Source organism: Salmo salar, chromosome 03, assembly GCF_965601325.2.
Source record: "Salmo salar chromosome 03, fSalSal1, whole genome shotgun sequence".
Taxonomy (NCBI): Eukaryota; Metazoa; Chordata; class Actinopteri; order Salmoniformes; family Salmonidae; genus Salmo; species Salmo salar.
In genome coordinates, this window is record NC_138293.1 from 90,310,495 (window position 1) to 90,336,624 (window position 26,130).

Below are 26,130 nucleotides of genomic sequence, written 5' to 3' on the forward strand. Positions count from 1 at the left end.
CTGGTACATACAGTAGCTGATCTCTCTCTGCAGATTGGTTGGTTTTATGAACCTGTTTTTAGTCCTTTATTACTACTGGTATGCAATTGACCTTTGGCACTATTGGCAGGTGGAAAACCCAGGGGAACTTGTGAGTGAGGGCAGCTACTGTGTGTGGGACTAAAATAGCCCACTGACCCAGTATTTCAGACTAATGATCATTGTTCTACATTGTGAGGGTGAGGTCATTTAGAATGTGGTGCGGCATACACAACAAACCAATTTCCTTTGTTAGCCCTCATAGTCAGTATGATTTAATGTTACTGTAGCAAGGTTTGAAAGGAGTTGTAACATAACACAAACACACACAAGACTGCCATGATGCAAGTACAAGGCAGGCATCTATCTACTAGACAATTATTAGTTTAAAGCATTTTGAAACTTGGATCATTTCCTTCTTTCCAAATTAAATTCTACAATGCCTATTATCATTACGATACACAATTATAGAGACAAGTGGACTGAGAAACCAAAACCAAACTTCCTACAGCAATAATGTCCTAGTGATTAACGTTGTGCCTTTTTTCATCTCACAACAACTCATTGATTAGCAAAGAGCCACAACATTAATAAATTAGTAGATTGTGACAATGTATGGAATGTGCTGAAAGTAGCTTCTGGGCTGTGAACCCTGAGGAAACCAAAGAGGAAATAGAGGTGCTAAGTAATCGAAGCATTATTAACTGCTGTTGCCCTCCAGCCATTGAGGATGCGAAAGCATTTCTCTTTTTTAGCATTCGAATCTAATGATTTGCTATGTAATATTGCCAGAAAGAGTGTATTGTTGTGTGCACGTGTGTATGATTGGAGCCTTGCAAATATCTTTCAATTAGCAAAATAGAGCTGCTGCCCCCAATAATGAGACCATGTGTCCAGAGAGGGATGAATTGTGGAGCCAAGTTCTTTTGCCTCTGAGACTGTCCTAATATGGACCAGTAGCTCAGAGGAGAAAGCTAGAACATGCAACATCCAAGTCAGTCCTTTGGAGTTGCAATGCACTGGGGAGTTTGGTCACAGTCAGGGGTCATGTTCATTAGGACAACATTTTAAAATGTTTGGCAACAGAGAATGAAAATGACTGATTCTGAATGGACCCTTCCAGAAGTCCCTTCCAGTTTCAGTCCTTTCTCTTTCCCTCTTCAGGCCATAGCGATAATGGTGACTCCATGGTCATGTCCCATGAGATGGGCCATACGTGCAGCCAGCATCAGCAGCAGGCCTGCGGTCACCTCCAGGCTGAAGGAGAGACAGGCCAAACCCAACGACCAGCCATAGGACACATGGACGCTGGCCAGAATCTCAGGTTCCAACAGCTCCCGAGCCCGTTGGCAGTAGTTGACGTAAACGCTCAACCCGGAAAGGGTGAAGAGACCTGGATGGATACAGACAGATAGTCAAAGTTTGGCCGGGATTCAATCAAAGGCACATTATAGAGCAGCACACTAGACAGCTGACAACGCACTTTTTAAAGTTCATTTACATGTTTCCCATTATCTGCAGTATTTACCATGAATGCGATCTCCGCCAAAAGCTGCCTAGTTCGCTGCTCTAGAACGTTCATTGGAATGAATCCAAGTTACTCAAATACAGTGAGTGATCAAGTACTTCCTTCATTGTTCTAATTATAGATTGACTCTTGGGAGTGTCCGGATTTGATATCTATTTATCATTTATCATGATTATGTTGGATGCATAACAAAGCATTGGAGAAGATCTGAGGTCCCTCCCCTCGGACCATCTCTTCCAATGGGTTTCAAGAGGAGGTGAGGTGAGAGGATTGTGGGAAAAGACATTTGAGATCCGCTAGAGGTATTAGCACACAGCTGTCATGCAACAAAATGTACAAGGTTATCTAGTCTTGACCTCAGAGTTGTAATTATCAGTATTCTGACCTTCTGGTCAGTGCATTCAACTAAGGTTGGTAAGAAAACCACATACCGCAGTCATAGTAAGTGTGACGGATATCACTGTGCTTACTTAGCTAAACCCCTTCATCCCTAACAAGCTCACCTCAAGACTAGAACCCTGGACCGCTGCCTCACAAACACACCTGACCGCCCTCCTTGATAACGTCTTAGTCAACTCACACCAAGACTAGAACCCTGGACCGCTGCCTCACAAACACACCTGACCGCCCTCCTTGATAACGTCTTAGCCAACTCACACCAAGACTAGAACCCTGGACCGCTGCCTCACAAACACACCTGACCGCCCTCCTTGATAACGTCTTAGCCAACTCACACCAAGACTAGAACCCTGGACCACTCCCTCACAAACACACCTGACCGCCCTCCTTGATAACGTCTTAGTCAACTACACTAGTGAATAGCTATAAATTCAGCAGCGTGGCTAGAGTCACTTCAAGCTGGGGAGTGAGGTTACAATTCCCCATCTGTTATTACAGTATAAGACCTGTTATAGCTCTGAGGGCAAAAGCAAATGATTCATGAGACCATCTCTCGACCGCTGAGCTAATATCCCAGACATCTCAACACTCAATTCCACAGTATACCCACAGTCTAGTTGTTTTCCCATAAACAAAAGACAAACAGGCACTATGACAACCGCAGGCTTTGTTCGTTGTTTCCTCCATTTTCCAATGGAGACCACCGAGGTCAGGATTACCATCATAGAGCTATCTTGTTCAAGCTTGTTGTCCACAGAAACCCACTACTACTATCCATGGAATTCAACCTATTTACCCAATCCGTTTTTAACTATACCCTGTGAGGTATAATACATAATTGATGCATTTAGTTAAAGTATAACGATCTGATGGAGATGATGTAATCCCAGCTAGATGGGCTTTTCACGCTGTGTCAACATTATTATAATCTAGTTATGAGGAAAATGTTTGCAAACATCTCAACGTCCTCTCAATCTCTCTGTCAGTGTCCCAAATGGCACCCTATTCCTTACATAGTGCACTACTTTTTGACAAGGGCCAATATACCTCTGTTCAAAAGTAGTGTACTATGTAGGGAATGGGTGTCTTGTTCTGACCAGTAAAGGGGTTATTTGTTATTGTAGTTTGGTCAGGACGTGGCAGGGGGTGTTTGTTTTATGTGGTTCGGGGTTTGTTGGGCTATGTGTTTATGTAGAGGGGTGTTTGTTTAGAGTTTTCCGAGGTTTTGGTTAATTCTCTATGTTAGTATATTTCTATGTTCTAGTTTAGTCTTTCTATTTCTATGTTTAGTTGATGGGGTTGACCTTCAATTGGAAGCAGCTGCTCTTCATTGCTTCTAATTGAAGGTCTTATTTAAGAGGGGTGTTTTTGTCATGGGATTTGTGGGTAGTTGTCTCCTTGTTTAGTGTCTGAGCACCTGACAGGAATGTTAGTGTCGGTCGTTGTGTTTGTATACGTGTTTTGTTTGTTTTTTTCCTTCTTTTAACCAATTAAAGAAGATGAGTATACACGTTCCCGCTGCACCTTGGTCCAATCATTACGACACACGTTACAATAGGGTGCCTTCTGGGACACAGTCTGTTTACATCCTCATCATGTTCTTTATCTTTAGTTCAAATCAAATCAAACTTTATTTGTCACATGCGCTGAATACAACAAGTGTAGACCTTACCGTTGTTGGATTCAACATTTTGAACATTGAGATATAAAATAAATGATAGAGAAGAAGCATAGGATATCTGTAGAAAGACAGATAGCTGTGGAATGTGTTGGAATGTGTTGGGGACGGGAGCAGAGCACCATGTTGATACAGGAAAGACAGATGGACATCTGTGGATTAGATGAAGGAGGGGTTGAGGTCAGGAGGTGAGGACAGGTCACCTGAAGGAAGTAATAAAGGTTTGGGATCTTGTTACTCTTTTCCTGTTAAACGGTAAGATATACGGATTGGAGAGAAGGAGGAGTGTCTTAACTGGGATATATATATCTGGATGGGAGAAGTGTTGGGTTGTCTGAATACAGTTGTACAGAACCTTTGGGAGGAATTAAACTTGGTTAAAGCTTCTCTAGTGTCCGTGAGTTATTTACTCTGGAAAATAAGAACCTAAAACCATGAAATGCTTACTTACAAGCCCTTAACCAACAGTGCAGTTCAAGAAGAGTTATGAAAATATTTACCAAATATACAAAAGTAAAAAATAATAAAAAGTAACACAATAAAATAACAATAACGAGGCTATATACAGGGGGTACCGGTACTGAGTCATAGTGTGGGGGTACAGGTTAGAGGTAATATGTACATGTAGGTAGGGGTGAAGTGACTATGCATAGATAATAAACAGCGTGTAGCAGAAGTGTACAAAACAAATGGAGGGGGGAGTGTCAACGTAAATAGTCCGGTGGCCATTTGATGAATTGTTCAGCAGTCTTATGGCTGGGGGTAGAAGCTGTTAAGGAGCCTTTTGGTCCTAGACTTGGAGCTCCGGTACCGCTTGCCGTGCAGTAGCAGAAAGAACAGTCTATGACTTGGGTGACTGGAGTCTCTGAAAGTTTTTTGGGCTTTCCTCTGACACCGCCTATTATAGAGGTCCTGGATGGCTGGAAGCTTGGCCCCAGTGATGTACTGGGCCGTACGCACTACCCTCTGTAGCGCCTTACGGGCAAATGCCGAGAAGTTGCCATACCAGGCGGTGATGCAACCGGTCAGGATGCTCTCGATGGTGCAGCTGTAAATGCAAAACATGAAACAACTAGTCCATTGTAAATGCAATACATGAAACAACTAGTCCAATGTCATAACGACTTTAACACACAGACAAAAAATAGCTATTGCATAGTACGTGAAATGAATTCACAAACAGCAATAATGATCAATCATTATATTTAGATCTTTGAACCGTGTGGCATTTACACACGAACAAAGAACAGACATTCAAGGGGCACAAAAAGCTAGAATGATTGTCCATTTACAAACATCTGTGCCCCTTATTAGAATAGCCTGGCTTTTTAAATACCCATCTAAATTCCAGACTTGATCTAATTTCACGCTCAGCTCATAGCCCTAATTACCTGGACTATGAGCTGAATAATCAAGCAGAGCGAGGTGTTTTCTGAAAACGTCTAACTTTACAACAGATCATAACCTGAACATGTCACAAGGTGTTAAAGGGGAAATCTGTGATTGGTACATCCATGATTTACACTTTTTTATTTTTCATAACTTTGTATCGTTTTTTTCCACAGTTACAGTGCAAACAGTAGTTGAATTATAATACACATACAAAATACATCCAAATACAACATGGGAACAAAAATATTTTTGTATTTATGATAGACTGTATAGACATTGAAGAACTTTCAGAAGCCTCATATAGCTCTCTTTTAGTCTATGTTCACTCTACCTTTTATTTATTTATTTTTATTTAACCTACTTGAATATAATATATGTAAACATTGTGTACACTGTCTGTCTCTAAATGTTATCCCTAGCAGCACCATATCACCAAGTACAAATCTGAGCATGTGAATCTAAATGTGCCTGGCGAATTAAGGTGATTCTGAGGTTAGTTTAACTGTCGTACCCCATCAGAACCCAAAACATGAGCTTGTTTTACTCCATTGTTTGTAAACAATGTAAATGTTATATATATATATATATATATATATATATATATATATATATATATATATATATATATATATATATATATATATAGCCATATATATATATATATCCTCTAAACATGGTTCTAACTAGACGTTTGATCTCATGGATGGTCAGTCATTACATCCATAGCTCTCTCTATGAATGTGAGAGTGGTTACATTTCTCCAGCCCCATCCCTGAGGCGTTTACCCAAACAAGTGGCGGGGAAACCACTTTGTTGATTTTTGAATCTTCGATTTCCTCTTTAAATACAAGGGGTGGAGGCTGTACCTAATTTGTAAATATGATTTACATTAATCAATTCAAGCAGCGCCTTTGAGAGTGAATTAGGGCCAATTACACTGATTTTCTGCTGACAAGGTAGCGGTAGATGTGCGTTTGTTACAAATGTGGCCTTGGAAGAGATTTACAATTTTGATAGACCACTTCCTCTGTACAAAACTAAAATATGTTGTTGCAACATGTATCTTATTGAAGCGTACTTAGATTTAGACATGACACTTCTCAAGATTCAAAACTCTTCAGATTATAAAAAACTTTAGATATACTTAGATATACTTGTCAAATAGATATACTTGTCAGTCACAAGAGAATGTCATGGCCCTGAGGGAGAAGTCTGACACACAGAAACATGAGCTTGCCTGTGTGTCCCTAATACATGTAAGCCTGTCTGTTTATCCGTAATAAACCTCAAGGGTCATTGCAGACATCTAAGTGCTTCTTTTTCTTTGATTCTGGGAAAGTCATTATGTGAAGTGTCCTCACTGTCTTGGGGGTAATGTTAAATGTATATTTACAGTGCCTTCAGAAAGTATTTACACCCTTTTACTGTTTCCAACTTTTGTTGTGTTGCAGCCTGAATTTAAAATTGATTAAATTGAGATTTTTGCTCACTGGCCTACACACAATACCCCATAATTTCAAAATGGAAATATGTTTTTCTACATGTTTACCAATGAATTAAAAATGAAAAGCTTAAATATATTGAGTCAATAAGTATTCAAGCCCTTTGTTATGGCAAGCCTAAATACGTTCTGAAGTAAAAATGTTCTTTAGAAGTCACATAATAAGTTCCATGGACTCACTCTGTGTGCAATAATAGTGTTTAACATGAATTTCAAACACAGATTCAACTACAAAGACCACAGAGATTTTCCAATCCCTAGCAAAGAAGGACACCTATTGGTAGATGGATAAAAAAAAACCACTTTGGATCGTGTATCAATGCACTCAGTCACTACAAAGATACAGGCTTCCTTCCTAACTCAGTTGCCAGAGAGGAAGGATACCGCTCTGGGATTTCACCATGAGGCCAATGATGACGTTAAAACAGTTGCATAGTTTAATGGCTGTGATAAGAGAAAACTGAGAATGGATCAACAACATTGTAGTTACTTCACAATACTAACCTAATTGACAGAGCGAAAAGATGGAAGCATGTACAGAATAAATATATTCCTAAACATGTATCCTGTTTGCAACAAGGCACTAAAGTAAATGCTGCAAAAAATGTGGCCAAGCAATTAACTTTTTGTCCTGAATGCAAAGTGCTATGTTTGGGACAAATCCAATACAACACATTACTGAGTACCACTCTCTGTATTTTAAAGCATAGTGGTGGTTGCATCATGTTATGGGTATGCTTGTAATTGCTTAGGACTGGGGAGTTTTTCAGGATAAAAAAGAAACAGGATGGAGCTAAGTGTCTGCTTTCCACCAGACACTGGAAGATTAATTCCCCTTTCAGCAAAACAATAACCTAAAACGCAAGGCCAAATCTACACTGGAGTTGCTTACCAAGAAGACAGTGAATGTTCATGTGGCCGAGTTAGAGTTTTGACTTATATCTTTTTTTTTCACCTTTATTTAACCACGTAGGCCAGTTGAGAACAAGTTCTCATTTACAACTGCAACCTGGCCAAGATAAAGCAAAGCAGTTCGCCACATACAACAACACAGAGTTTCACATGGAATAAACAAACATACAATCAATAATACAGTAGAAAAATCTATATACATCATGTGCAAATGAGGTAGGATAAGAGAGGTAAGGCAATAAATAGTAATTACAATATCCTCTATGGGCTAGGCGGGACGAATTCGTCCCACCTACGTAACAGCCACTTGCAGCCTGTGGCGCGATTTTCAAAACCTTAAAAATCCTATTACTTCAATTTCTCAAACATATGACTATTTTACAGCTATTTAAAGACAAGACTCTCGTTAATCTAACCACACTGTCCGATTTCAAAAAGGCTTTACAACGAAAGCAAAACATTAGATTATGTCAGCAGAGTACCAAGCCAGAAATAATCAGACACCCATTTTTCAAGCTAGCATATAATGTCACAAAAACCCAGAAGACAGCTAAATGCAGCACTCACCTTTGATGATCTTCATCAGATGACAACCCTAGGACATTATGTTATACAATACATGCATGTTTTGTTCAATCAAGTTCATATTTATATCAAAAACCAGCTTTTTATATTAGCATGTGACGTTCAGAACTAGCATACCCCCCGCAAACTTCCGGGGAATTCGCTAACATTTTACTAAATTACTCACGATAAACGTTCACAAAAAGCATAACAATTATTTTAAGAATTATAGATACAGAACTCCTCTATGCACTCGATATGTCCGATTTTAAAATAGCTTTTTGGTGAAAGCACATTTTGCAATATTCTAAGTACATAGCCCAGGCATCACGGGCTAGCTATTTAGACACCCGGCAAGTTTAGCACTCACCAATATCAGCTTTACTATTATAAAAGTTTGATTACCTTTTGTTGTCTTCGTCAGAATGCACTCCCAGGACTGCTACTTCAATAACAAATGTTGGTTTGGTCCAAAATAATCCATCGTTATATCCGAATAGCGGCGTTTTGTTCGTGCGTCCCAGACACTATCTGAAATGGTAAATCAGGGTCGTGCGCATGGCGCAATTCGTGACAAAAAAATCTAAATATTCCATTACCGTACTTCGAAGCATGTCAACCGCTGTTTAAAATCCATTTTTATGCCATTTTTCTCGTAGAAAAGCGATAATATTCCGACCGGGAATGTCCATTTAGCTAAACTGAGGAAAGTAAACAAAGCTTTCGGTCGACGCGGGCATGCGCCTGAGTCTCACAGTACTGTAACCAGCCACTACCCAAACGCGCTACTTTGTTTCATCCAGAGCCTGCAAAGCCACGATTCAGCTTTTTGCCGCCTTCTGAGACCCTATGGCAGCCGTAGGAAGTGTCACGGGACAGCTAAGATCCCCACTCTTCAATAAACAGAGACAAGAAGAACGACACCTTGTCAGACAGGCCACTTCCTGCCTGAAACCTTGTCAGGTTTTTGCCTGCCAAATGAGTTCTGTTATACTCACAGACACCATTCAAACAGTTTTAGAAACTTTAGGGTGTTTTCTATCCATGTGTAATAAGTATATGCATATTCTAGTTACTGGGTAGGAGTGGTAACCAGATTAAATCGGGTATGTTTTTTATCCAGCCGTGTCAATACTGCCCCCTATCCTAAACAGGATATAGCAATTAAACACTGGAATGGTAGGATGTGCAGAAGATGAATGTGCAAGTAGAGATACTGGGGTGCAAAGGAGCAAGATAAATAAATAAATACTATTTCTATTTCGGCTGTGGAATGTTGTTACTGGTTTCAAAGAGGATAACAATTGTTTTATTGATAGAAATAAAAACAGCTACCGAATCTCAGAGGAACAAACAGGAGAGAGGTACACTATGAGTGAACAGCCTCTGTGTTTTATAGTCTTGGAATACAGTACCGCTTCAAATTGGGACACATTTACCATACTGTACGTAAAATGTATCTACGCATGACTGTAAGTTGCTTTGGATAAATGCGTCTGCTAAATGACATATATTGTTATATTATTATATTAATATATTATATATTATATTATGACCCTGGCTTTCTCTAGCTTGTCATTACTTCCCACTCTAAAGCCAAATGTAGGAATTTTCAGAAAGCTCGGTCCTCAAGCTCAATTAAACCTATTTCATCTATTTTCTTTTGCATGGATACCCTTCATTCACCTTCTCCACATGGACAGCCTTAAAATAGGCCCAGTGCAGGTGTTACGAATGTCACATTGCTTTCATAGCGAGTACCACTTCCCCTTGATTCGTTCCAACGGTTTGAGCCACCCAGGGATACCAAATGGATGGCTCCAACCACCACATTTCAAACTCTGTTACTTAGGCAGAGCCATTAGCTACTGTGGTGGTGATGCAGTGTTCCTTTCATCCCATTAACCAGCTCCTTACCTCCATTTAATGGTAGGCTGGTAGGGCTTTTCAGGGGTGTTCTATTAGCCGCCGTACTCTTAGCTACCTGTAATAATGTCCAGGTGTGACCCAAGAGTTACCTAGATACAACGATTTAGATTCCATTTTACAAAGCTGTAATTGGAATGGGTGCTGTAGAGGAAATTATCATCCCAATATAAGGAGGAGGATTTCAACAGTTATTACTATCCCAGAGTAAACATCTTCCTTTTTAGTTTGTATGCTTCATCCACAAGCATGATTTTCCACTTGAACCAGGATTTAATTATATTCCTTTAGGTTTGTGGCATTCAGCTAATCTTATATATTATGTGACGGATTTTGTGTTTACTGGTTTACTACTGCTGGCTGCTCTCCAGCTGAACTCTGGACAAGCTAGCCTACAGCAATAATTACGGAACCTGCCAGACTTCTCAAGGAAACTGTTCCTCAGAGTGAGGTGGGGGACATTTGTCAATGGTCTATGTTCCCTATAGAGTGGTGTCAGAGATAGACCTGCGTTGGAGCTGTCAAATTGGTGATCAGCTGCTCTTGAAATAATTGAAGCCACACCCACTCCACTCACATTAAAAGTTGAGAAGAAGAAAGTGTAGTCTATATAGAAATAATGTCAAATCAATGAAATAATGAGGATTTTTCTCATCCTAACTGAGGTGTAGATTACATCTCACATTCCAGTGTTGGAACTTGTAAACAAGGCTCCAGGGATTGTCTTAATGCTAAAGTGAATCTGATTGAATAGAGCTATACCTCCTACCACGTAGAAGACATAAACATCCAGCCCATACATGGCATCTATATTAGGACATTGTCAGTTGTCTGTCCAAACTCCCTCAGTTGTCTGACCAAACTCCCTCAGTTGTCTGACCAAACTCCCTCAGTTGTCTGACCAAACTCCCTCAGATGTTAAACCAAACTCCCTCAGTTGTCAGACCAAACTCCCTCAGTTGTCTGACCAAACTCCCTCAGTTGTCTGACCAAACTCCCTCAGTTGTCTGACCAAACTCCCTCAGATGTTAAACCAAACTCCCTCAGTTGTCAGACCAAACTCCCTCAGTTGTCTGACCAAACTCCCTCAGTTGTCTGACCAAACTCCCTCAGTTGTCTGACCAAACTCCCTCAGTTGTCTGACCAAACTCCCTCAGTTATCAGACCAAACTCCCTCAGTTGTCTGACCAAACTCCCTCAGTTGTCTGACCAAACTCCCTCAGTTGTCTGACCAAACTCCCTCAGATGTTAAACCAAACTCCCTCAGTTGTCAGACCAAACTCCCTCAGTTGTCTGACCAAACTCCCTCAGATGTTAAACCAAACTCCCTCAGTTGTCAGACCAAACTCCCTCAGTTGTCAGACCAAACTCCCTCAGTTGTCAGACCAAACTCCCTCAGTTGTTAGACCAAACTCCCTCAGTTGTCAGACCAAACTCCCTCAGTAGTCAGACCAAACTCCCTCAGTAGTCAGACCAAACTCCCTCAGTAGTCAGACCAAACTCCCTCAGTAGTCAGACCAAACTCCCTCAGTAGTCAGACCAAACTCCCTCAGTTGTCAGACCAAACTCCCTCAGTTGTCAGAGTAGAGTAGTACTGTATTGCTCCCTACTTGGGAAATTGTTTTACCAGTCAACAATACATAACAATGACAAACATATGATCAAAAACACACATTAAGACAGATATGAAGGCACCTGCACCTTAGTAGCCATAAAAGATACAATCCAATTCAAGGAGTTACAAAATGTTGTTATTTAATAAGAAGACATAGTAAATCAGTTAATCATTGAAAAGCCTCATGGCTGTGGGTAAGAATGATCGTCTAAACCTCTCTCTGGAGCTTCTGGGCAGGATGAACCTGCTACTGAAGCTGCTCCTGTGCTTCATACCCTGCTGTAGAGTGGGTGGGTGGCATTGTCCATGATCATGTGTCTTAGCATGCAGCATTTTTATGAACCTGCTAGCCCAAACTATGTCAGTAGTTCAAACTTTCTCAGTAGTTCAAACTTTCTCAGTAGTTCAAACTTTCTCAGTAGTTTGAATATTGATCCTGTAGATAGAATAAGCCCTTCTAATTTAGCTCGGTGATATCATTGAATTAAACAGGACAAAAAAACTTGCCTTGGCAAGGTATGGTGTCATGCATTGGATTTTGGATTGACAACAGTCAGCATCGTTATGTTTGTGACACCAATGTAGACCTATCGAATGTTATATTCTAGGATCAAATCAATTGGTGTCGTACACAGTTTATCAGATGTTATAGTGGTGGTAATGAAATCCTTGTGTTACCGGCTCCTAACAGAGGAGCAAAAATGTCAAACAAGTACACAAATAATAATAAAACACTGGGAACAAGAAATCATGAATGTTAGGACAAATCTAGTTAAATGATGAATGTTAGGTCTAATCTAGTTAAATGGTGAATGTTAGGTCTAATCTAGTTAAATGATGAATGTTAGGACTAATCTAGTTAAATGGTGAATGTTAGGACTAATCTAGTTAAATGATGAATGTTAGGTCTAATCTAGTTAAATGATGAATACTAGGTCTAATCTAGGTAAATGATGAATGTTAGGTCTAATCTAGTTAAATGATGAATGCTAGGTCTAATCTAGTTAAATGATGAATGTTAGTGTCACGGTTATCATCGGTGAAGGAGGACCAAAATGCAGCAGGACTGTGTTTGTTCATTTTGAACATTTATTAAATCAAAATGAACACAAAAACAACAAACAAGAGAACGAACGATCCACAGACAGTCTGGCAAGGCACAAGGCTAAACACAGAACAATCTCCCACAAACACACCCAACTAATATAGGACTTCCAATCAAAGGCAACACCACACAGCTGCCTTCAATTGGAAGTCCACCCCAATTAACTCTACATAGAAACACACTTACTAGACTACACATAGAAATACATAAACATAGACCATAAACCAAAAACCCGGAAATACTAAATCAAACACCCTTTTACCAAAACACCACCCCGAACCACATAAAACAAATACCCTCTGCCACGTCCTGACCAAACTACAATAACAATTAACCCTTATACTGGCCAGGACGTGACAGTTAGGACTAATCTAGTTAAATGATGAATGTTAAGACTAATCTAGTTAAATGATGAATGTTAGGACTAATCTAGATAAATTATGAATGTTAGGTCCAATCTATTAAATTATGAATGTTAGGACTAATCTAGTTAAATGATGAATGTTAGGACTAATCTAGTTAAATGATGAATGTTAGGTCTAATCTAGTTAAATGATGAATGTTAGGACTAATCTAGTTAAATGATGAATGTTAAGACTAATCTAGTTAAATGATGAATGTTAGGACTAATCTAGATAAATTATGAATGTTAGGTCTAATCTATTAAATTATGAATGTTAGGACTAATCTAGTTAAATGATGAATGTTAGGACTAATGTAGTTAAATTATGAATGTTAGGACTAATCTAGTTAAATGATGAATGTTAAGACTAATCTAGTTAAATGATGAATGTTAGGACTAATCTAGATAAATTATGAATGTTAGGTCTAATCTAGTTAAATGATGAATGTTAGGACTAATCTAGTTAAATGATGAATGTTAGGACTAATCTAGTTAAATGATGAATGTTAAGACTAATCTAGTTAAATGATGAATGTTAGGACTAATCTAGATAAATTATGAATGTTAGGTCTAATCTATTAAATTATGAATATTAGGACTAATCTAGTTAAATGATGAATGTTAGGACTAATCTAGTTAAATGATGAATGTTAGGTCTAATCTAGTTAAATGATGAATGTTAGGCCTAATCTAGTTAAATGATGAATGTTAGGCCTAATCTAGTTAAATGATGAATGTTAGGACTAATCTAGTTAAATGATGAATGTTAGGACTTATCTAGTTAATAACCCAAATAACACTATCGTTAATCCAAACGTAATCTATGAGTATATACACCAAAAATATATATGAATAGTGATATGTACAGCAGCAGATATATTACAGTGAGCTCTGTTGAGAATCCAGTGTATTAACAAACCGTGTAGCAGTACATGGGACAGCAGCCTTGTCTGTGTCTGTGTTTCTGTGAGTGTGTGTGTGTGTATGTGAGTGTGTTTGTGAGTATGGGCGTACGCATGTGTGTGAGTACAGGAGTCTGTGTGTGTATGAGGTGTGTGTCTGTGTGAGTTTGTGTGTGTGTGTGCGTGTGTTTTGTTTGAGTGAGTCTATCTTTGTCTCAAGTACAAGGTGTGCACATCCAGTACAAAGACAGAACAGATGGATCTCTGTAATGTCTGTAATATTGGACGGGTAGGAGAAAAATACTGGAAAATATAGTGCTTTGTGTTTTCATCACAACATTCATTCAAACCAGCCTGCTGCCTGAAGACCAGAGTGGAAAATAAGTAGCACTCTGAAGGCCTAGTTCAAACAGGCCCAGACTAAGTAATAGCATAGCCCAGTAGCACTCTGAAGGCCTAGTTCAAACAGGCCCAGACTAAGTAATAGCATAGCCCAGTAGCACTCTGAAGGCCTAGTTCAAACAGGCCCAGAGTAAGTAATAGCATAGGGAAACAAATATCGGAAAAGTAGACATAAAAACAAGGTTGCTTATCAACTGTGTGGAAAGCCACCAAGTAGACTCTAATATCCTGGTTCAATCATGCCAAAACAGCCAAGTAGACTCTAATATCCTGGCTCAAACAGGTCAAAACAGCCCAGAAGACTCTGATATCCTGGTTCAATCATGCCAAAACAGCCAAGTAGACTAATATCCTGGCTCAATCAGGTCAAAACAGCCCAGAAGACTCTGATATCCTTGTTCAATCATGCCAAAACAGCCAAGTAGACTAATATCCTGGCTCAATCAGGTCAAAACAGCCCAGAAGACTCTGATATCCTGGTTCAATCATGCTAAGCCAGTCTGATTCCTTGCCATTACCACAGGGTATTTCCCCCCAACTACCGTGATCAGCAATCACTCCACCCTCTGATCAATGCTCCATCAAATATTGAAAATGATCCAATTAAATGGACGGTTTTGCTGTTTAGCACTCCTCCTGATCAGAACCAAGACAATGTAGCTGTATACCAGCAATGATATCAGCTGTGTAACACAATAAGATTTGATCAGAATGTGGATTCAGAAAGAGAATGATCTGTTGTAGTGTCAGTGGGAGGAAAGGCGTGTTTTTTTCAGTAAGATACATCTGTTCTTGACAGCTGACACAGTTGGCTGCTCTATGTGAGTGTTTCTCATAACAAATTAACTCTCATCTCTGTGTGTGTGTGTGTGTGTGTGTGTGTGTGTGTGTGTGTGTGTGTGTGTGTGTGTGTGTGTGTGTGTGTGTGTGTGTGTGTGGGTGTGTGTGTGTGTGTGTGTGTGTGTGTGTGTGTGTGTTTGAAATGCCAGGTGTTGAGTTTGAGAAGTCAAAAAGCGGAGACAGTGGAGATGGCAGAGGTGATGGCAGAAGTGTACGGTGATGGTAGAGGCTTGGAGTAGGACTGTACCATCCTACTCTGGACTACTGCTGAGTGGTAGGCTTTCACCCAAGTAGGTAGAACTGGTATTGGGGGAGTAGATACAGTCAAGTACTCTATAGGTAAGTTACATGTAATGTAATAAAACTACTACTATAATAATATAGAAATGCCATAATACTATCTTTATGTGCGTTCTTGGCTGAGGATTAATCAAACCTGCATTGGGATAAGGAACATAAATAACATGGCTCCTTCTTTCCCCAACAAACAAGGAATATTTTTTAGGTAAAGAAGTAAAAACGAAATAATATACTAGCCTACTTATAATGCTTTATATACAGTATGTGTGCCTCACAGAAAGTGTTGCAGAAATATTAATGGTTTTATTTTATTTCACTGTGGGGCCGATTTGAAATGTGTGTGTATTTTGCTTCTTCATCACAGCACTTCACTCAGTCTCAGCTGGATTAGATCTCATATTTTATTCTGTCTGGAGGTGCAGAGTGCTGTCATCAGAAGCTATTCACAAGGAAAGCTTTTTTCTTGTCAAGTGAGCAACACGTAAGGTGTTCCTATCTCCATTAGGTAGACCAAGAGCAGTTTTTTTGGAGGGATGAAAATGTAAGGGTTAGACATGACGAGACCTGACACTCTCATAATGCCATGTTTATTCTACTGCTACAAGAAAGAAAAAAAAACTGATGAATGAAAGATGTCTTCTTTGTGTGAGATTGCGAAACTACGCTATTTTTCAGGGGCTAGACAGGAACTCATGCCTTCCCAGCAAAGGCATCTATGTTTCCAGAAAGGCTGTTATTGACGACTAGAGCAGGGCTGTTCAAGGCTGTTATATTCTCCTATAGCAGGCTGTTTTATTCCCCTAGAGCAGGGCTGTTCAAGGCTGTTATATTCTCCTAGAGCAGGGCTGTTCAAGGCTGTTATATTCTCCTAGAGCAGGGCTATTCAAGGCTGTTATATTCTCCTAGAGCAGGGCTGTTCAAGGCTGTTATATTCCCCTAGAGCAGGGCTGTTCAAGGCTGTTTTATTCCCCTAGAGCAGGGCTGTTCAAGTCTGTTATATTCCCCTAGAGCAGGGCTGTTCAAGGCTGTTATATTCTCCTAGAGCAGGGCTGTTCAAGGCTGTTTTATTCCCCTAGAGCAGGGCTGTTCAAGGCTGTTTTATTCCCCTAGAGCAGGGCTGTTCAAGGCTGTTATCTTCTCCTAGAGCAGGGCTGTTCAAGGCTGTTTTATTCCCCTAGAGCAGGGCTGTTCAAGGCTGTTATATTCTCCTAGAGCAGGGCTGTTCAAGGCTGTTATATTAACCTAGAGCAGGGCTGTTCAAGGCTGTTTTATTCCCCTAGAGCAGGTCTGTTCAATGTCGGTCCTGGAGGGACAAAATTCTCCTGTTTTTCATCCTCTCCTGTTAATCAGGGACTGGTTCAGACCTGGGAAACCAGGTGAGTGCAATTAATAACTACCAGGTAGAAACAAGAAACAGAAGTGTTTTGGACCTCCGGGACCAGAGTTGAACAGCCCTGTCCTAGAAGCTGGAAGCAGCAAAGGGTCAGCCGCAGAGCAGTGCCCCTGGGGCAGGTTAGGGGTTCAGTGTCTTGCTGCAGTGCCCCTGGGGCAGGTTAGGGGTTCAGTGCCTTGCTGCAGTGCCCCTGGGGCAGGTTAGGGGTTCAGTGCCTTGCTGCAGTGCCCCTGGGGCAGGTTAGGGGTTCAGTGCCCCTGGGGCAGGTTAGGGGTTCAGTGCCTTGCTGCAGTGCCCCTGGGGCAGGTTAGGGGTTCAGTGCCCCTGGGGCAGGGTTTGGGTCCAGTGTCTTGCTGCAGTGTCCCTGTGGCAGGTTAGGGGTTCAGTGCCTTGCTGCAGTGCCCCTGGGGGTGCTGGTTTAGGTCCACTTGTAGAATTTGTGCCAAGGCGCATTGAAGTTCTTTTGGGAGCATGTGGTGGCCCGAAACCCTATTAAGACACTTTATGTTGGTGTTTCCTTTATTTTAGCAGTTACCAGTATGTGTTTGTGATAAAACTTAAAGAGCCACTGAACACGCAGACTGGTCATGTTTTTTCTGTTGCTCATTCGATAAACAAGATTTCAGTTTCCTGACCGATTTCACGTTTGGTTATTGATGTTTGTCCCCCATGTGACACTGTAGACGTGGAAGCCTATTTCCTTTCCTCAAAGTCCCAAGAATGAATCTAAAATAACTCATGAAATCTGTAATAAATGTTGACGTTTTGGCCAAGGATGTTGTAGTTGCACAATTTTACATCTAATTAAGGTATTTGGTGCAGTATTTCTCAAGTAATAAAATGCACAACGTGTTGTCTGATGTAAAAGGTCAGAGCTTCTGGGCAGGCCTGTCTCACTGTCAATGCTATTGGATAGAGAGCAATCATCACAGCTGTTCACCCCATGTTTGTGGGCAAAAGGACATTGTCAAATCAAAACACAACCTTCATTTACCCAGTGTGATGCACAGATGTTACACACTCTGTTGTAGACAAAACTGACTTTACGACCAAAATTATTCTATTTACACTTTGCAGTCCATTATGACACTAGAATAACTGTTTCTGACTCATATTGATGCCTCAAAAGGATTAGTTGGCTTTTAAAAGGCAGTCGCTCTTTAATCCACAGTTGTTTTTTGGGGGGGGAGGAACTATTCATCTGCTGTGGCTAAATGATGCTCTCTGGTGTATTTTAAACTCCTGTGGCTGGATCTACAGGCTTGGGCTCAGGGGCTTCAGCCCCGGGAAGCCCCTGCATTAAACCGACCCTGACTGAAAGTATTCAGTGCAATATCTCAACCTTTCAAAACATATTTGCTGTCATCTCTAAAAATCCTTGAATGAGGTAATTTAAGCCTGTTTCAGAGAGAAAACTGAGTTTATTTGAAAGCTGAAAGCGACCTTCAATTGAATAAAGACAACAGTATGAGAATGTTTGTACTCAAATCCTCCCACACACCCACACACACTGACAGCTAGAAAATGCCCACTGGTCTTTAACCTTTCAGTATCATGCACCGTACAATTTCAGCCTAAAGCAATTGAACAAGACATTCACATCAGTACAACATAGAATCAATATAAAATAACCATTTCACTGCCACAAGCTCCAGAACACCATGAAAACACATTTTCTTTCAACTTGAGTGCCAGGTGGGCAGAGTTGGCACTTTTGGACTATTCTATTGTTTCCATTGTGCTGGGAAAGCTCAATCAAACACAAATACTATGTTAAGCCTTGTCTGAAAACCAGGGTTGTGTTCATTAGGGCACACAACAGAATTTAAAAAAAACTATTAAAAAAATAAAAAGAGTGTTTCTCATTGGACAAGTCCATGTAGTCCCCGTTTCAGTCCGTTCTCGTCTAATTAGTGCCTAATGAACACAATCCAGGCCTGAACACCAGGGGATGCTCCAGAAATGACTTACTGCAGAAGAGGAAGTAGGATGCGGAGCCAGCCAGCAGGCTGGGATTCCTGGCCAGAGAGCTGACCAGACCACAGATCCCTCCCAACACCACCAGCAACAGACTGAGAGGCAGCAGGATGACTATGACCTTGTGGGAGTCTGCAGGGAGACCCAGAATGCAAAGCAGGGTTACTGTGAGCTGGAGAAATACATATCACTGTACATTGTCCTCTCACAAAAACATTTCCGCATGGTGTGTGTGTGTGTGTGTGTGTGTGTGTGTGTGTGTGTGTGTGTGTGTGTGTGTGTGTGTGTGTGTGTGTGTGTGTGTGTGTGTGTGTGTGTGGTGTGTGTGTGTGTGTGTGTGTGTGTGTGAGAGCTGGTCCGTTTCTAGCATTTCGGGAACCATAAGCAATTATTTAGTTGATGCCCCCCCACCTCACGGGCAAAAAAATGTAATGCCCCCCTCTTGGTGGCAGAGAGAATGATTTGCAGCTTTGAAGTTAATGTCCTGCAATTCTACACATTTTGCATAGAGAAATGTTAGCTCACATGGGCTAATTAAGTGATTGTCAGTGACTGACATAAGAGGAAAAGTGCAGATGCACTAACAAACTTCTAAATTGTATCATACTATTCTAACTCTCAACATTACGTTGGGACCCAGGCTGACTTACTAAATCAGGTTGTGGGCCCCCTAGTGGCCACTTATGTCGCTTATGCCTAGAAACATCACTGTGTGCTTAGGTGTGTGTGTGGGAGGGGGCATTCAGACCTCTTGACTTTTTCCACATTTTATTACATTACAGTTACAGTTTTATTCTACAATGGATTAAATGATTTGTTTCCCATCATCAATCTACACACAAATCCTCATAATGACAATAAGAAAACAGGTTTTCAGAAATGTTTGCAAATGTATTATTTACATAAGTATTCAAACCCTTTGCTATGAGACTCAAAATTGAGCTCAGCTGCATTCTGTTCCATTGATCATCCTTGAAATGTTTCTACAACTTGATTGGAGTCCACCTGTGTTAAATTCAATTGATTGGACAAGATTTGGAAAGGCACACACGAGTCTATATAAGGTCCCACAGTTGACAGTGCAGGTCAGAGCAAAAACCAAGTCATGCGGTCAAAGAATTGTCTGTAGAGCTCCGAGACAGGATTGTGTCGAGGCACAGGTCTGGGGAAGGGTACCAAAAAATGTCTGCAGCATTGAAGGTCCACAAGAACACAGTGGCCTCCATCATTCTTAAATGGAAGAAGTTTGGAACCACCAAGACTCTTCCTAGAGCTGCCCACCCGGACAAACTGAACAATCGGGGGAGAAGAGCCTTGGTCAGGGAGGTGACCAAGAACCCGATGGTCACTCTGACAGAGTTCCAGAGTTCCTCTGTGGAGATGGGGGAACCTTCCAGAAGGACAACCATCTCTGCAGCACTCCACCAATCAGGCCTTTATGGTAGAGTGGCCACACGGAAGCCACTCCTCAGTAAAAGGCAAATGACAGCCTGCTTGGAGTTTGCACCTAAAGGACTCTCAGATCATGAGAAACAAGATTCTCTGGTCTGATGAAACCATTATTGAACCCTTTGGCCTGAATACCAATCGTCATGTCTGGAGAAAACCTGGCACCTGGCACATCCCTACGGTGAAGCATGGTGGTGGTAGCATCATGCTGTGGGGATTTTTTTCAGCAGCAGGGACTGGGAGACTAGTCAGGATCGAGGGAAAGATGAACAGAGCAAAGTACAGAGAGATCCTTAATGAAAACCTGCTCCAGAGCGCTCAGGACCTCGAACTGGGATGAAGGTTCACCTTCCAACAGTACAACGACCCTAAACACACAGCCAAGACAACGCAGGAGTGGCTTCAGGACAAGTCTCTGAATGTCATTGAGTGGCCCAGCCAGAACCCGGACTTGAACCCGATCAAACATCTCTGGAGAGACCAGAAAATAGCCATGCAGCAACACTCCCCATCCAACCTGACAGAACTTCAGAGGATCTGCAAAGAAGAATGGGAGAAACCCCATGCCAAGCTTATAGCGTCATACCCAAGAAGACGTGAGACTGTAATCGCTGCCAAAGGTGCTTCAACAAAGTACTGAGTAAAGAGTCTTAATACTTTTGTAAATGTGATATTTTATTTTATTAATTTTTATACATTTGAAAAAAAGTATATTTCTTCATCATTATGGAATATTGTGTGTAGATTGATAAGGGAAAAAACTATTTAATACTTTTTAGAATAAGGCTGTAATGTAACAAAATGTGGAAAAAGTTAAGGGGTCTGAATACTTTCCGAATACACTGTAAATCCAAAAGATCCATAAAAAAAGAAACCCTTTCTTTGTCAGCTTGGTCTGTTTTACATCGTCCTGAAATGCTACTTGTCCTTAATTAAGTCAAGTATCCACTATAGGCCAACAAAAGCCCATCTACAGTTGAAGTGGGAAGTTTACATACACTTAGGTTGGAGTCATTAAAACTCGTTTTTCAACCACTCCACAAATTTCTTGTTAACAAACTATAGTTTTGGCAGGTCGGTTAGGACATCTACTTTGTGCATGACACAAGTAATTTTTCCAACAATTGTTTACAGACAGATTATTTCACTTATAATTCACTATATCACAATTCCAGTGGGTCAGAAGTTTACATACACTAAGTTGACTGTGCCTTTAAACAGCTTGGAAAATTCCAGAAAATTATGTCATGGCTTTAGAAGCTTCTGATAGGATAATTGACATCATTTGAGTCAATTGGAGGTGTACCTGTGGATGTATTTCAAGGCCTACCTTCAAAATCAGTGCCTCTGCTTGACATCATGGCAAAATCAAAAGAAATCAGCCAAGACCTCAGAAGGAGACGCGTTCTGTCTCCTAGAGATAAACTTACTTTGGTGCAAAAAGTGCAAATCAATCCCAGAACAGCAAAGGACCTTGTGAAGATGTTGGAGGAAACAGGTACAAAAGTATCTAAATCCACAGTAAAAAGAGTTCTATATTGACATAACCTGAAAGGCCGCTCAGCAAGGAAGAAGACACTGCTCCAAAACCACCATAAAAAAGCCAGACTACGGTTTTCAAATGCACATGGGGACAAAGATCATACTTTTTGGAGAAATGTCCTCTGGTCTGATGAAACAAAAATACAACTATTTGGCCATAATGACCATCATTATGTTTGGAGGAAAAAGGGGGAGGCTTGCGAGCCGAAGAATACCATCCCAACCGTGAAGCACGGGGGTGGCAGCATCATTTTGTGGGGGTGCTTTGCTGCAGGAGGGACTGGTGCACTTCACAAAATAAATGGCATCATGAGGGAGGAAAATTATGTGGATATATTGAAGCAACATCTCAAGACATCAGTCAGGAAGTTAAAGCTTGGTCGCAAATGGGTCTTCCAAATGGACAATTACCCCAAGCATACTTCCAAAGTTGTGGCAAAATGGCTTAAGGACAACAAAATCAAGGTATTGGAGTGGCCATCACAAAGCCCTGACCTCAACCCTATAGAACATTTGTGGGCAGAACTGAAAAAGCGTGTGCGAGCAAGGAGGCCTACAAACCTGACTCAGTTACACCAGCTCTGTCAGGAGGAATAGGCCAAAATTCACCCAACATATTTTGGGAAGCTTGTGGAAGGTTACCCAAAACATTTGACCCAAGTTAAACAATTTGAAGGTAATGCTACCAAATACTAATTGAGTGTATGTAAACTTCTGACCCACTGGGAATGTGATGAAAGAAATAAAAGCTGAAATTAATCATTCTCTCTACTATCATTCTGACATTTCACATTCTTAAAATAAAGTGGTGATCCTAACTGACCTAAGACAGGGAATTTTTACTAGGATTAAATGTCAGGAATTGTGAAAAACGGAATTTAAATGTATTTGGCTAAGGTGTATGTAAACTTCCAACTTCAACTGTACATGTTTAGTAATGAACCTTTTCATTTTATGGGGTCTATATTGTATTGTCAAAGTGGAGTGCAATGATGTTGATTCACTTGGTAAACATTGAGCCCATCGTACAGATTCAACAACCTGTGCTGTTGTATGTGGGTGTGACAGAGCTAGAACTAACTACACCTGTGCCCTAAATGGCATATAGTGCACTACTTTTCAATGGTTTAAAGTACTTAAGTAAAAATACTTGAATTACTACTTAAATCGTTTTTTGGGGTATCTGTACTTTACTATTTATATTTTTGATTAATTTTACTCCACTACATTCCTAAAGAAAATAACTCAATACATTTTCCCTGACAACCAAAAGTACTCGTTACATTTTGAATACTTAGCAGAACAGCAAAATGGTCAAATTCACAAACTTATCATGAGTCATCCCTACTGCCTCTGATCTGGCAGACTCACTAAACACACATGCCTCATTTGTAAATGATGTCTGAGTGTTGGTGTGTACCCCTGGCTATCTGTAAATATCAAAATAACAAGAAAATGGTGCCACCTTGTTTGCTTAAAATAAGATTTTTTTGGTAATTTATACTTTAACTTGAGTTATTTTCCATTAAGGTATCTTTACTTTTACTCAAGTATCACAATTTGTTAATTTTTCCACTACTGCTACTTTTTACCAGGGCTCATGGGACTCTGGTTAAACATTATGCACTATGTAGGAAATAGGGTGCCATTTGGGACTCAAATATAGTCTTCATGTAGAAGGCGTCGGAAGCCACATAGCAGAGGCCATATACTCACTGATAAGGTGCTTCTCTATCTCAGTTTTGTTGGAGGTATCCACAAAGAAGGACTGGATTGGCCAAGAGGTGGCATTTTTCCCTGTAAAAAGAGCAAACAGAAGATATATGTGCTGACCTTTCAGACTGGTAGATGATACGTAAAATGGCATGCATGGCTGTATGTCGCTTTGGATAAAAGCTTCTGCTAAATGGCAGATATTGCATATTATATTGGACCGCTCAGACTGGTAGACATACATGACAATGTTAAAATACCAATCAAAAGGTAGGCCTATGACACAACACACCGATGGCTGTATAAGACCTATATGGTTGCTAATATCCGGTTACTAAGTGTGTGCCTAACATCAACAGCTGCTTCACCGCTGAGCTCTCAGACAGAAATCTTTACAGGCCATAAATCAACAAATCTATAGCAGTGATACTGTTGACACACTGTACTGCAGTAGTGTGGTGTACCACTTGCCTTGATACACTAACAGACACTGCAGGCGCTCCCTGCTTAATGTGTCACTCCCCTATGTCTGCGTCCCAAATAGCATCTTATTTCCTATGTAGTGCACTACTTTTGACCGGAGCTCTATGGGAATAGGGAATAGGGTGTGATTTGGAACGCAGACAGGAATAGGGAATAGGGTGTGATTTGGAACGCAGACAGGAATAGGGAATAGGGTGTGATTTGGAACGCAAACACTGTCTGCAACAGGAAATATACTCTAGGCTGACAGAGATGCAGTTAAAAAAACTGCCAGAAAGATACAGGTGAGCTATGTGAATAATAATAATATTAATATTATTATTATTATTCATAATAATAATAATAACAATAGTAATATTATTAATAATAACAAAAATAACAATAACAACAATAATAATAACAATCATAATAATATTATTAATAATAATAATAATAACAATAATAATAATATATATGCAACATGTAAATGAGCAGGAGTGCAATAAAACAGATGTGGAAAAAATGCTTCTAAAGTGCACCTGTTTTTTGCAATGTCCTGTGCATGCAAATGAGTCTCGGGTGGGGAAGAGATTAGCTGGCATACAACAGAGGATGGCTATGGACCAGTATTGGGTCCATTCTGAAAGGGGTAGCATTTTGAAGGTGAAACTCGATTCAGTTTTTGTAGTTGAATTTAAATAAATGTAATCTAATATAAAGTAAGGAAAGCAAAAATGTGATGAGGCTGAATCAACATTGAAAAGTGATTGGATTTGCAAAAAGTCATTCATTTATGGGAATTTCTTATTTTTTTCATCCAACTTTTAACCTAAAGGACATTTTTGGTTGATGTCACGTTGAATTCACGTTAGTTGACAACTCAACCAAATATACATTAAAAGTAGACGTTGAACGGACGTCTGTAGCCAGTGGGTCGTGGAAGCAGCCTGACATGGGTGGTGAAACAGGTAGACTCCGTTGTTTAAATTAGGCACATGTATTTCAAGTTATATGACAATCTACCAGAAAACACAGCGCAATATTGAACCGCTATATCAAAGTTTGCTAGGCTGTGGCATTTAATTTGGGGTGCTTAAAAAAGAAGAAGAATTACGTGGACATACCTTCACGGATCCTCCAGAGACCGGAATGCGAACTCAGGTCCTCCAAGTCCGACTGGTTCGCCTTGTTCACATCGATGATGTACCAATAGTCGCTGCCAATTGCCACTGCAAGAAAGCTGAAGCTGAGTAAACCTGAAAAGCCAGCCGTGATAACAACCATTCCGTACTTCATTGTCTTTTAAACTTGGTTAAAAACAAATCCGTGAGCAATTCAAATGAACGTCATGGTCACAAAGAAATCCGTATCACACAACGTTCTGGACCGGGCACCCGAGATGGATAAATACGCAAAGCTCTCCAACATGCTCTCTATTCTTCTCCCGCCATCTAGTGCTGACTTGTCAAATTATCCTCGGCAAAATCTGGTCAAGAGGGTTCTGTTGTGATATTGTCAAATATAATGGAACGAATCATAAAAGACAACTGCGCTTTGAAATAGTAAATAACGGGAGAGAGAGTAGCCGACCGATGTATTATTAGACACTACTGAGAGGGTCCGCTGCTTATGTAACCCACTCCTCACTCCTGGGTAAGTACACCAACGCTAGTTCGTAGGAGTAGTGAGAGTAAACATTAGGCCCTATAAGTAAAATGAGCAGGACACCAGGAAAACATTTTATAGAAAATAGCCGGCTTTAGTAGCAATATGAAGATTTTTACATTTTAGTCATTTAGCAGACGCTCTTATCCAGAGCGACTTACAGTAGAGTGCATACATTTTATTACATTTTTAAAAGATAAATCACAATAGAGAAATAGTTTACTTTGAGAAACTTTTCTAGTTTCAAACTCAAAATGGAAACTTTCTGTTCAGATGCTGATGAGGACTCAAAACGCACTTATTTTGTCCATCTCGAGCAGGTTAAACAGAAGGTTCTCATCTGAGAGCTGTCAATCAGAGGGCGGGACTGTCAATGGGAAACCCAATAGAATAAAGGTAGGTGCAGTATTGATAAACTACTTGCTCAAATGAAATATAGTAAAC

General features: G+C 40.3%; 1 protein-coding gene across 1 annotated transcript; it reads right to left on the bottom strand.

Moving 5' to 3' along the window:
- Window positions 1–1,028: 1,028 nt before the first annotated feature.
- Window positions 1,029–25,605, bottom strand: LOC106606427 (transmembrane protein 235). Its single transcript, XM_014202611.3, has 4 exons — window positions 25,146–25,605; window positions 23,563–23,643; window positions 18,850–18,987; window positions 1,029–1,411 (listed from the first exon to the last, which is right to left on the bottom strand). The coding sequence occupies exons 1-4, from the start codon at window positions 25,315–25,317 to the stop codon at window positions 1,179–1,181; spliced, it is 624 nt and encodes a 207-aa protein (XP_014058086.1). The 5' UTR covers window positions 25,318–25,605; the 3' UTR covers window positions 1,029–1,178.
- Window positions 25,606–26,130: the final 525 nt, after the last annotated feature.

What these genes read in the sequence shown, in the direction of transcription:
- LOC106606427 (XM_014202611.3), bottom strand. Translation starts at nt 25,317, where the DNA reads ATGAAGTACGGAATGGTTGTTATCACGGCTGGCTTTTCAGGTTTACTC. An exon ending in GATAGAGAAGCACCTTATCA is followed by an intron (nt 18,988 to 23,562) that starts GTGAGTATATGG and finishes GTCTCCCTGCAG; the next exon opens with ACTCCCACAAGGTCATAGTC. An exon ending in ATCCTACTTCCTCTTCTGCA is followed by an intron (nt 1,412 to 18,849) that starts GTAAGTCATTTC and finishes GTATCCATCCAG; the next exon opens with GTCTCTTCACCCTTTCCGGG.